General features: G+C 38.9%; 1 protein-coding gene and 1 pseudogene across 1 annotated transcript; one reads left to right on the forward strand and one right to left on the reverse strand.

Annotated features, from left to right (window-relative positions):
• Window positions 1-999: 999 nt before the first annotated feature.
• Window positions 1,000-3,244, forward strand: LOC113283812 (putative pentatricopeptide repeat-containing protein At3g08820). Its single transcript, XM_026533196.1, has one exon. The coding sequence runs from the start codon at window positions 1,144-1,146 to the stop codon at window positions 3,202-3,204; it is 2,061 nt and encodes a 686-aa protein (XP_026388981.1). The 5' UTR covers window positions 1,000-1,143; the 3' UTR covers window positions 3,205-3,244.
• Window positions 3,245-3,257: 13 nt separating this feature from the next.
• Window positions 3,258-5,436, reverse strand: LOC113283813 (annotated as a pseudogene).
• Between the last annotated feature and the right edge of the window lie 8,345 nt (window positions 5,437-13,781).

Raw genomic sequence — 13,781 nt, forward strand, 5'->3', positions numbered from 1 at the left:
GTATTTAGGTTTTATACATACAGGTTGCCTAAAAAAATGTTGGTGGTGTATTTTGATACTCCCGCGCTGTCACACATTTCCTCTCATTCTTTTATCAACTTCAAGTGATGGTTGTACGATGAATCACTTGACGACTTTTCAAACAGTTTTATTTCTAAAAGTCACATTTACAGTGTCGTCATGGTCTTCATTCCTGAAAAACTTGACGACTAGTGATGTAGTATGAATAGATGTCAGGTTTTGAAAAGCTAAACCTTGACGATTAATAACTCCAAGAAAACAAGTTTTTCTGTATCAAATTTTGTTGTTGGTCGTCATGGTTTTATAAAAACAAGATGACGACTAATAGACAATAATCTTTGTTGCATTTTCGAACAAGGCAATTGTAAATGCGAAAAACTATTTTTGGTCGGCGTGCTTAGTTTCTTGTCGATCCTGTCGACTAAGCAAAGCATGCCAACTGTTCATGGACTGAGCTATGATGGTACTTAGTCGGCATGCATTTTCTTTTTTTTTTCCCAGTCGAGCATGACGACGTTTCATACTTTGATTTTAAAGTGTTGATATCTTCTGTATTTTGGAAAATAAAACCATTAAACAACTGTGCAATCCCCTTATTAAATTTTTTTTGCTAGTGTGGTTTCATTTTGCTAGTGCAGTTTCATTTTCTCTATAAAAAAGAATTCTTAAAACAATTGTTTTTCTCAAAAATCTTCCAACAAAACCCATAATTTCAATCTAACCAAATCAAGATTTTATAACTTCTAGTTCAACTAATTAATCTAACAAGACAGTTCATTACTCCCTCCATCTCTAAAAGATAGGCAGATTTGCGTGCAAATTTACATACAAACCTGCCTATCTATTAAAGACGGAGGGTATAATTTTCCAAAATATATGATTAAAAGGTTTTGAATTTTACTTATCAATGACACTATTTCGTCTTATTAGGTATACTCTGGGTATACCCCATCTTGCCGGTTTTTGAAAGAGTTTAGACTTTAATTCTCAAGTGCCCAAACCAAACCAATTTATGTTTCCTTGGCGGGTTAAACTCACCTTGCCGGGGTGGTGACCCCCTATACCACTTTGCTTCAACGAAGGCACAGAGCCGGTCCAATCTCACTTTTACCAAAATACGGAATGAACATTTTCAACAACCAGGTTTCATTGACGGCCTTCATAGATATCGAAAATATTCTGTCATACAGATTCAGAAGCTTCAAACAACTGAAGCAAGTCCAAGCTCGTCTTCTTCGTTTCGATCTCGACCAAGATAATTACCTCGTAAACAAGATTTTACGGACGTATCTAGAATCTGCAAAAATTTCTCATGCTCGCAAAGTGTTTGATCAAATTCATGAACCAAATATTTTCTTATGGAATACAATGATAAGGGGGTTTGTTTCTAATGAATGCTTTCGGGAAGCGACTGAGTACTATGCGTTTATGCGAAATGAAGGTACGTTGCCTGATAATTTTACTTTCCCGTTTGCACTTAAGGCATGTGCATTGCTTGGAGATCATGGGTTTGGTATGGAGATACATGGTGATGTTGTGAAATGTGGGTATGAAATGGATGTATTTGTCATGACTAGTTTGATTCGTCTCTATGCAAAATGTCGATGTATGAAAGAAGCTCAGATGCTGTTTAATGAAATGCCTGAACCGAATGTTGTTGCGTGGACTGTTATCATTGCGGGGTACGTTGAGTCGAAGGGATATAATGAGGCTTTATGTATGTTTACGAAAATGTGGCATATGGGTTATAGACCGGATAGTTATACAATGGTTCGTTTGATTTCTGCTGCTTCTAATTTAGGGGATGCGAGAAACGTTGATTGGATAGAAAAGCATGTAAGAAAGATGGGTATGGAGAATAATGTGTTTGTTGCTACTTCATTACTGGATATGTGTGTCAAGTGTGGAAGCATGGAGATGGCGCGCAGTGTTTTCGATAGGTTGCGGGCAAAGGATGTTGTTGCTTGGAGTGCAATGATTGGTGGTTATTCGTCGAATGGGCTCCCTAAAGAAGCTATTGACCTATTTTTACAAATGCAGAAGGAGAAAATGAAACCTGATAGTTTCACCATGGTTGCAGTTCTTTCTGCTTGTGCAAGATTAGGAGCTCTGGAACTAGGTGAGTGGGCAAGTGGTTTTATTGAGAAAAATGAATTTTCGCTGAATCCGTTCTTGGGTACAGCATTAATAGACATGTATGCAAAATGTGGAAGCATGAATCGAGCTTGGGAGCAGTTCAAAGAAATGAAGAACAGAGATTCTGTTGTGTGGAATGCTGTGATCTCTGGACTCGCCATGACCGGACATGTGAAAGCTGCATTTGGGCTTTTTGCTCAGATGGAAAAGTTGGGAATTCAACCTGATGACAACACTTTCTTGGGACTTCTTTGTGGTTGTACCCATGCAGGTCTTGTTGACGAAGGGTTGAAGTATTTTGATGGCATGTCTCGTGTCTATTCTTTGAATCCCAGGGTTGAGCATTATGGATGCATGGTTGATCTTCTGGGACGAGCTGGTTTGTTAGAGAAGGCTAATCGATTGATTGAAGAAATGCCAATGGAGCCCAATGCGGTTGTGCTGGGGGCGTTATTGGGTGGTTGCAGGATACATCGCGATACACAAACGGCTGAACATATGTTAAAGAAGCTAATTCAGCTAGAACCTTGGAATGCAGGGAATTACATCCTCTTATCGAACATTTACTCTTCCAGTGGTAGATGGAATGATGCTGCTAATATAAGAGCAGCCATGAGCCAAGAAGGAATTAAAAAAGTACCGGGATGCAGTTGGATTGAAGTTGATGGAGTCGTTCATGAATTTCTGGTGGGAGATAAAACCCATCCATTTTCTGGAAAGATTTATGAAAAACTCGAGGAATTGGGAAAGGAAATGAAAGCAATTGGATATACTCCTACAACTGAGTTTGTATTGTTTGATATTGAAGAGGAAGAGAAAGAACTTTCCCCTGGTTGTCACAGTGAGAAATTGGCAATTGCATTTGGTCTTATAATTACAAAACCAGAAGACTCCATTCGGATAACCAAGAATCTCCGCGTTTGTGGTGATTGCCATACTTTCATTAAAATTGTTTCGAAGATTACTAGCAGAGAAATTATTGTCAGAGATAATAACAGATTTCATTGTTTCAAAGAAGGATCATGTTCTTGTAAGGATTATTGGTGACAAACCAGCAATAATACTAATAGAAGCAGCATTTGTTTTACACGAATTTTTCTTTATTACGCAGATAAAATTCACTCTTTAGCACAGATTTCCGTCATTACACATAGTAGAATTACAAGCAATTCAGCTTAAACATGCACATTTGCACACAGCATGCCTTTCTCTGCAATCAAATCAGGTTTTGGTGCAGTTATGCCTGATATTGGTCATGTCTTCTGCTTTTGTCCTCGCAACTTTTTCTTCTGATTTCTGATTTTCAAATGGGGCAATTGCCCCTGGAAATATTTGTATGTTTTTTCCCATACCCTTGCCAATAGATGTATCAATCAATTGCACTCTTCTTCTTGGATCTTCTTATCCCCGCCGCCTCCATTCTCTCCATTCTTGTGAGGTGTTGAGATAATTGGATTGAACAGGATCATTTTTGCTGTTATCTTTTTCGCAGACACACGATGATGGGAATTCATGAAACTCACCCCTTCCTGGTCTCATCTCCTCAGGCTCCCCAAGAAAGCCTATCTGGCTTGATCTTACTTTCCTGGCAAATGTATCCCAATCCATCTCGTCTCTGGCCATGTATATTGAGCTAAGTTTCTTTGCATTCGGCCTGATTGTTCTCTTGTGCCCCATGTACCTTCTTCTACCTGCAAGTATCTTGGCCATATTCCCGTTATTATTCGTGGCAAATACATCACTCTTGTCACATACAATATAGTCGATTGCAGCTAGGCGAGATGAGTAAGGCAAAAATGGTTTCAAATCTTCACCCACAAGCATCTCCTTTGTATAGAAATTTGGGAAGAGCTCTCGAAGAGGTTGCAGAGTCTCCTCTCCACCATATATTTCTCCTGATGCAACATAGAGGTAAGAATCATTTTTGAAACCAAGTGCCCTCAACATCAAACCGACTTCATGAGGAGTAAGAGGACATCTTCCGCGTTTCCGCTCTCCCTCAGGGCTCAACTCAGGTAGTGTCGCCCAAAAGCTTCCCGATTGCACCCAGCTCATTTCTCTCTTTGTCACCTCCTCCGTAATAACAACCAGAAAATGCTAGCATGTCAGGTTCAAACCTCAAGTGCACTGCAATAAAACGATGAGCCATATTTTTCATTTTTGTCACCACTTTCATACCAAGTTCTTCAATAGGTTTTGTAAACCTCAATGCATTATAATTCACCCGGCAACGAAGCTTTTGTAGCTCTTCATCAATACTGCCGGAAAGCCTGTAATCAAACTTCGTCAATTGCAGCGCACGTCTCCTCAGCAATATTGGCAGAACTTGATCCAGGTAATACTCAGGAGCGGATTTCCTGGGAACACGAATAGTATACGGAGGTTTATCCTTTGATAAATAAGATATATACCAGGTATCCTTTTCACAATGGTGACATCCTTTTCAGGTATCCTTTTCACAATGGTGACATCCTTTGATAAATAAGATATAAACCAGTCGACATCAAACACTTCCTCAAAATCACTGTCATCTTTCCAGAACGAATGATGATCTAGCCGAGGCACAACCAATGTCGCATTAAGAATTCGCGCAACGACAACCGCGTCAGTTATCCCAGTCCTTTGCTGGTTCATCCCTCCACTAGTTGCAATAAGCAAGTAACCATTAGACTCACCGTCACTTACAGCACGAGCAAAATTCAACCCTCTAGTACTACATCCATAATAATACTTGAAAGACTGCGATTTCCATATATCAACCGGTGCATTATACCGGATTTTATCCTGCAACATTCATTTCCAAATCTGTAAATCATGCACTGCATCAAAACATGAATATGCTCTCAAAATTTTGATCTCTGCAAGAAAATGACTATTAAAAAATTACCTTGATGAAGCGGTTAGAATAATAGTCCAGATGAGATGCAACATGGCCAGTGAAAAGAGATATAAGACCAAGAGTGAATAACATCAAACCACATATGAATGAACGATTATTCCACGTATGAACTGGGGTGGTGATTGATTTCTTGTTTTTATGGTGTTGGATTCTCCCGCTGCAGCAACAGCAACAGCACCAGCAACACCAGTTCTTCTTGAAATCTCCTCCAGATGCATTCTTATTGTTGGTGATAATATTCTGATCGCTTAATGATTTTTTGGGTTTGGGTACTTTCATCCAATTGAGATGAAATGCAACTCTAATAAATCTCATAATAATCAAGTCATAACATAAAACCCTAATCACTCTCTGAACTCAATTGATTCATAAGGTCGGCATTTCCTAGGAGGAAAAGCAAAACAAGAAGAAGCAGTTTGGGATGACACATGGGCGCTACATTCCGCGTTTGGACTAAGAAAAAATCAGCACAACAAGTGAATAGGTGAAATTGTTACGGGAACGGGGTGGTGCCATAGGGGAATAGGTTTTTGCTAAGCGGAGACCAAATTAGTTTTCCGCATGGGTATTTCCATTGCTAACCTATAACTACAAGGGGTGTAAATCACGCCACGACGGGCAGCCCGGCCCGTTTCCTACTGCAGGCTAGGCAAGGCAGAAAGGCCTCATAATCAGCTACCCTAAGAGCCTGTCAGGCTGGGGAGGCCAGGTAGAAACACTTATTTTGATGCCCAAAACTTGCCCAAAGCCCATTTTATCATTGGGCCAGGCCAGGCAGGCCAAACAGACTTCAGATTTTTTGAATTTTCAAAATCCCGTAACAACCGATTCAACTTCTATTTACAATTGGAGATTGAATGAACTATAGATTAAAATAATCTTAAATAATTAATTCTCTAAATGTAAAATAGAAATGAAAACCAGAATATTAATCTAAAATATAACCATAACACAACAATTTGTTCTAACAGCAGAACAAAAACCCTTAAACAATTTAAACGGATACCAGGCAGGACAGTTCGGATAGGTACCAGGGATATTAAATTTTAAGGAAAACGTGGGCCCGCCCATTTAAACTAACCGGGCCAGGCCAGGAGTCCCGTAGCGGGCTGCAACAGGCTTTGGGTTCATTCGCGTACATGCAGACAGAGTATTTTCAGATATTATTTACACTTTTAGTACAAGTAATGTCCCTTGATCAGAGAATATATGGCAAAACTAAGCCAAAAATTGGATAAAACTGTATACTAAACTCTTTAATCTGGGCCTCCAAATGCCCGTAGCTTTATATGTGTTTGGGGTCTGTGTACCTATGTCATGGAAACACAAGCTAATGATCATATGCTGAAGCCTTCACAAATCACATTTTAAAAAGGACTAATAGGATATTTGGATACAAGAAGTATAGGCATTTCTGCTTTTCTAGAAGCAAAAATCAATCTCAAAAATTAGGAATAAAAACATCTTGATTCACAAAAAATTAACTTTACAAGGTATTTTAAAGTTGTATACACAAGCTAGCCTCTGTCATTTTTGCTTCCAGATGTCGAAAAAGCAACCTCTTATTTTAAAAGGTTTTATGTTTCGACGTATCTCAATTTCCATTCATTTTTAGAATCATAATTTTGGGCATACCAAAATCTTTCAGGGCATACTGAATGAAGACAAAAAAGGTTGTTGAATAGCAAAATCAGATAACCCCTTAACCCAAATTTTTTTTAATGGCAAATCTGCCCTTTACGTATTAGTGTTAATAATCTTGATTAGTTATTAAATATTTTGTTTAGAGATTAAGATAATTTTCAGAATTATAAGAGTTGTTTAGATGAAAAATATGAGGAAAAAAAAATCAAAGTTTTGGTTTGGTTAAGAAGGAGTGAAAGAGAAGGAGAAAGTGAGAAAATTATAATTCTTGATTCAATGGAGGATGAGGAGGGTCATATATCATCTAAAAAACCTAGGAAAATACACATCAACTACACCAATGATTCCCAAATGGCTGATTTCTTAGATTATGAATCATGGTTCGGCGAAACAGGTTGAGGTTAGGCTCACATCTATGAGCCGAATCTACCAATTGATGAACGATTCGGCTTACTGAATCTGTTTACTGCATGTGCAGAACCTATAATTTCCAATTCCCACCCTTTTGCTAGACACTAGTTCGGCTTATATGAAAGTTTCATAGTAAGCCGAACAACATCCTGAATAGCCCGGAATAAAATCATTACTAATTCGGCTTACATATCCAAATTCGTATGTGCCGAACATAATTTTTTAATTTCTGGGTTGAAATATTGTTACTGGTTCGTCACATATGGAGAATATCGTATCAGCCGAAACCTCTTATGTTCAAGGTTCGGCACATAATATGATTATCGTCTGAGCCGAACATGAATTTGTTAATTTTTGGGTTAAAATATTGTTCGCGGTTCGGCACATATTGAGGATATCGTATAAGCCGAAACCTGTAAATGTTCATAGTTCGGCATATAATGTGATTATTGAATGCGCCGAACCTGAAGGACAAATGATTCGGCGTGTAACTAACATTAGAGGATAAGCCGAACTCTGTAAATTCGGCACATAACTGTTAAGCTATTCATTTAAACATGAAATTGACGGTGTCCATAACCCAATCCCAGCACCATTAAAAACAAAGTTCAGCACCTTAAAGCAAAGGTGTTTGCAACACCATAAAAGTGTACTTAAAACTTAAGAAAAAGTGTACCATAAAAGTGTACATAAAAGGGCATTTAACCACGACCCCTCTTCTTAGTTCCACGACCACCTCTTCTTCCACCTTGGTCTTCATCTTCCGATGCATCATTACCGGGTTGGACGGTAGCACCAACTTGGCTTGTACCTTCACCAACTTGTCGAGACCTCTTAGTGGTAGGCCTTTGTTCGGGTTCCTCGGGTCCTTGTCCTTTGTTGATGATTGCATCCCACTTGTCGATGAGGTATTTTTGTTCTTCCACGGTCATTGTTGTTTTGCAACCAAGGTTGGCCTTCATTTTCTTCAACATCTCCCTACCCGCGGCAACCTATTTTTCATTTGAGAACAACTTATAACCATGAGGTTGAAGACATTTTTACCATAACTAATATATGAAAACAGTATAAAGTGAAGTCATTCTTACCATAACCTTGAAAGCCTTGACTACATCTTCGAAAGTAGACTTGTTGGTGATCTTGATTGGCCTCGCCTTCCCCTTATCAGATATCTTTTGCCTTTTCTTGTTGATAATGAAGGGATGAGAAATTTGGTTATACCAATCCATATAGCCCGGATCCTCTTCACATGGATCATCAAGTAAAGGTGTTAACTTGGACGCATCTAATGTGTGATTGTATAAATTATTCCAAAACTCAACGGTGCGATCAGGATCATACTTTGGTTCCCAAGATGAAGTGGTGCTTTTAGTTCCCTTACCACTCTTTGGTAACAACCTGAATTTCTCGTCAAACAAAGGAACCTTTTGGACACATCCTAATTGACGGAGTACTCGCCTAGGATCGTATATAACATAACCACCGGGATACCACAATGGCCCATGATACATACCTACCGGCATATCCTCATCTTCAACAACTTCATCTTCTTCATCTTCATTCTCATATGGTTGAAAAGCGACATCATCAACACCAAGACAGTCTAACGTCTCTCTCAAACTTGCCACCAACTTCTTTTTGTTCCTTTTCTTGGAGTCCTCGTACGCGTACCGTGCTGCAGTTGGCTCAGTATCAACATAATCGACATCTTTCTCAAATACTTTGGCCAAGTTCAAAATTGGGAAATGGTCATATATCCACACCTGCATCCAAAGAACCACATTAAAAAATCAAAGGAATTGAATTGATAGAAACAAGTTTTACTTGGAAACATCAAAGTAAGACTAAAGTTTGCAAACTCAGAGAACTGTTCGGCTTATATGGATCAAGTATTATAAGCCGAACCAAGTAAGAAAAAACTTCGGCTTAAAAGGTTTTATGGTTATAAGCCGAACCATACTCTGAACTCCCAAAAGTAACCTGGAGCAAAGTGAAGTTCCCTCTGATGTTTGTACTTGTCAACCTAGACGCGGTGGCAAGTTGGTCCAGCAGGTAAGCGAGCGTAGTCGTTCCCCAAGCAAACTTGTTACAAGTTTCAAGATTCTTTACCAATTGGAGATAATTAGCATTTACCTTGTTTCCGGTAGTGTCGGGAAATATGTCTATACCAAGAGTATAAAGCAAGTAGGCAGTTCCGGTTTGCTTCACTTTGACGGGATCCATTATCAACAAACCTTGTGTGACTCTTTCCTTTGTGTTCTCAAAATCCCTTTTCAAGTTAGTCAACTTGATCTTCTTATTCTTATTATTTTTTCCACCTGGTATGAAAACGGTATCGACATCTTTAACTGATCGACAAAACTCCAACTCAGTTTTTATTGAACCCCAACCAAGGCATTCCAGGTACAAATTGTATAGCTCATCCCAACTCATGTCATAAAAACCAGCATCCACACTTACACCCCTTGCTTTAAGACCTGTAATCTTACTAGCCTCATCAGGAGTGATTGACATCTCTCCAAAAGGTAATTGAAATGTGTAAGTTTCTGGACAAAAGCGCTCGGTAAATGCAGAGGCCGACACACTATCATATTCCTTATGTCCATAATTGATAGCAGGCCATAAAGCACTGGCTTGTACGTAAGCAATCACCTCAGGAACCTCTTCATCAAGATTCCATTCTGCTGCCCTCTGGTGTCTCAATAATCGGACTGCACGGTTGTGATCAGGAGTCTCATAAATTTTCTTCGCCCAAGAATCGGCATAACCAATCAACACATTTCCTCCATCTTCCGGAAGACCATGAGGCAAACAATCTGATCGAGGTGTAATTACGTCATCTTCATCAGGAATGTGTAAACCAGTGATCCGTCGATCATCATCGTTCTTCTCTTTCTCGGGTTCTGCCACCTTCTTACCTTTCTTGTCTTTCTTGGGTTTTCCTTGGGGTTGTGTTTCTTGATGAACTTCTTGATTATCATCAACTTCTTCATCTTCAGTTATTCCTTCTTCTTGTCTTTCAATTCTTACTTGTTCAGCTTCTTCTTCTAAAATTCCTCCTCTAGCTCCCGCTCCCAATTTTTTCTTATCTCCTCCTTTAGGATCGGGAGTTTTAGAACTAGAAGGTGTTACCTCCATCTTCTTCCTCTTCGTAGCTGAATTGGTCCTGACACAAGTATGAAAGTTATAAGACTAATTCGAACAACAAAGAGATTTGGAAAGCCAAAAACTTGTAAGAAAATAAGAAGGCTCGGCTTACCCGAAATAACACATATGAGCGGAATCATGTCTTGAAATTTTTATTAGCTTACACAGAGAGTGGATCGGCTCATACCACAAAAACAATTATAAGCCGATCCCATATATTCGGCTCACAACCGATTCCGTCGAATAAGCCGAATCTATGATTATGAACTCAAACATGTGTTCGGCGCAACATGATATAATATAAATAAGCCGATCCTACACACTTGTAAAATTTATGAAATTTTAACAATAATATTCGGCGCAACACTAATACTATCGAATAAGCCGAATCTAGACTTATGAATCGAAACCTTTATTCGGCGCAAAACTAATACAACCATACAAGCCGATCCTAAGCACATGCAAAAATTCTGAAATTCAAACAACAATTATTCGGCAGAAAACTAATACTACCATACAAGCCGATCCTATGCACATGCAAAATTATTAGCCGATCCTATATATTCGGCTCACAACCGATACCGTCGAATAAGCCGAATCTATGATTATGAACTCAAACATGTATTCGGCGCAACATGATATCATATAAATAAGCCAATCCTACACACTAGTAAAATTTATGAAATTTTAACAATGATATTCGGCGCAACCCTAAAACTATCGAATAAGCCGAATCTAGACTTATGAATTCAAACATTTATTCGGCACAAAACTAGTATTACAATATGAGCCGATCCTATACACGCAAAAATTCTGAAATTCAAACAACAATTATTCGGCACAAAACTAATACTACCATACAAGCCGATCCTACGCACATGCAAAATTTCTGAAATTCACAAAACATATTCGGCACAAAACTAACACCATCGAATAAGCCGATCCTAAATATAAGTCTCTGTGTCACCAAGTTCGGCTCAAAACGGATTTCAGATATACGCCGAGCCGTTCATATGCACTTTCAGGGTTCAATTTCAAGAACAGCTCGGCGCACATCTAAGATTTGTTTTGCGCCGAACCATACCCTGTAACCGCCGCAGAAACATGATTTTGACGAATTAAATCAATCAAACCAATCAAAAACATCAAATACGAGATGGGTTTGTAAAACTAACCTTCTTATTCTCATTTGTGGAGTTGGTTCTTATTCAATCTCTTCTTCCGGTTGATTTTGTGGTTGATTTTGAGTTTCTTCTTCACTCTCTAAATCTTCTTCTTCTTCAATGGGTTGTTCAATCGCTCGATTAGAACGAGATACTGGCTTACGGCGAACCATTATATAGATGAGTTTAATCGTCGACTAAATTTTCACGAATCGACGATTAAATTTCCGCGATGATACGATGAAAAAAAGGAAGAAGAAGGGTTCGGCTGTTGTGGAGGAGGAAGAAGAAGGGGTTAGGGATATGAAACTGATTTTGGTTTATTGATTATAGGTTTTTGTATTAGGGATAGGGATAGATTAGTAGTAATTTAGAGAATTTAAGGGCATATAGGTAATTGAACCACCCCATAGGGTACCCTTTATAAGGTCACCCAATTTAGGACTAGTCCTTTGTATGCCTTGAAAGTTTTAGGCATGCCCAAAATTAGTGTTCCATTTTTATGTCTCAGTCTGCATTTGAACGGATATGGGCTTGGATGGCTGTCCCAAGCCCAATCTCCAACAGTAGACGCTCCATATATAAATTTTACATTTGTACTCGGTCATGATTAGGGGTGCACATACCCTACCCATACCCGCCAACCCTACCCTACCCGCCAGTTTTTTAACCGTATCCTATTCTATCCACTATTTGGCGGGTAGAGTGGCGGGTAAAGATTTTCTTAACCGCCAGTAAACGGGTAGGGTGGCGGGTATAGGCCATATCCTACCCACCCTACCTAGAAATGCACATACCCTATTCCTACCCGCCAATCCTACCTTACCTGCCAGTTTTTTAACCGTATCCTACCATATCCATTATTTGGCGGGTAGGGTGGCGGGTAAAGATTTTCTTAACCGCCGGTAAACGGGTAGGATGGCGGGTATAGGCCATCTCCTACCCACCCTACCCGTTGTGCAGCCCTAGTCATGATAGAAGATGAGATCATAAACGCTGACAAAGTATCTCTAGACAATTTTTTTTTCTTTGGAAGCCATTGTCTCCAATTACAGATTTACAGTGCTAAGCCCGTACAAAATACAAACATGCAATTGCATAATGTTCATAGTGAATTCCATATAAAGAGTGCTTATTTTAGAGTGAGGAGGTAACCGGAAAGAGAGCTTACATTTTTTTGGAGAAGAAATGGTGTTAGTTGGCTACTTGGCCACAATAATTCTTTACGGAACTTGTAGCTGCAGGTTTTCCTACAACCACATCTCACTATAATTATAATCAATACTAAGTAATCATCCTGAATTCGTTATTGATTATCAAGACTTAAGTCGATTTACAAGATGGATACAAGTATTACAACAATTCTACTTGTAAACCTAAACTCACTTTCTCTCTCTTCCTATTTCTTTTTCAAGACTTGTCCTAGAATTCTCTCGAAAACAATGACTCTCTCTCCTTTATATAGGACTTTACATAGTGGATGACAGCTAAGAATCCAATTATTTTCGGGATCGCCATGCGACATATTCGCTCATATACAATCGCTCATCTTCTCCTAGTATACTTCTTCGCATAATTCTTCATACTTTACTCATGACTTTGCTGACATCATCTGGTGCGTCATCTCGACTTTGCTATGTGCGATGCTCTTCATGCAGGTTGTATTCTTCACTTCGCGTAATTATTATCGTGTTCGATATTTAACTCCTACATTTGCCTCTTCTCATATTGCTTATTATTCAGAGTGAGCGATGTGAGAAATTCTCCTCTTGCAAATCGCACATGCTTGTCTTTTTTCATTTTAGTTTGCCGACAATTTTCCATATTTCAAGCTCCCCTTATGTACGCGTGTCCTTTTAACCACTCATCTTTTGACACGTCTCTTTTAACCATAAGTTTTTATCCGTTCATTTCATCGCATTAATGAGAGTAAATCTTGAAAAACGGGTCGCCCTTTCCTATATATTCTCTTCTATCTTACTCCCTTTATCTCCTTCTTTCTTCTTCACCTCCTCTGCAAATTCATATTCTTCATTCCTATTCTTTAATGGCTCCAGCTGGTAAAAAGATGGAGATCGAATTTAACAAAGTGAAAATTGACTTCAATCAAAGGGGTTCTTCCTTCTTCATGGAATTTCGCATCCAAACTTAATCTTGATCTAATCATATCTGAGCAATGGAATAAACGAAGAATCATCGTTTCATTAGGTCAACTTCAATTCTTACCAATTCCTTTATATAATCCTGAAATTCCTCTTTTTTATAGAATTCTTGCTGATGAGAGATTCGCACGAGGAATGTTTCAGTTGAGTGGTGACGCTATCAGGATACCATTAGAGTATGCTCGCCGCGCAGCTGGT

Source organism: Papaver somniferum, chromosome 5, assembly GCF_003573695.1.
Source record: "Papaver somniferum cultivar HN1 chromosome 5, ASM357369v1, whole genome shotgun sequence".
Taxonomy (NCBI): domain Eukaryota; kingdom Viridiplantae; phylum Streptophyta; class Magnoliopsida; order Ranunculales; family Papaveraceae; genus Papaver; species Papaver somniferum.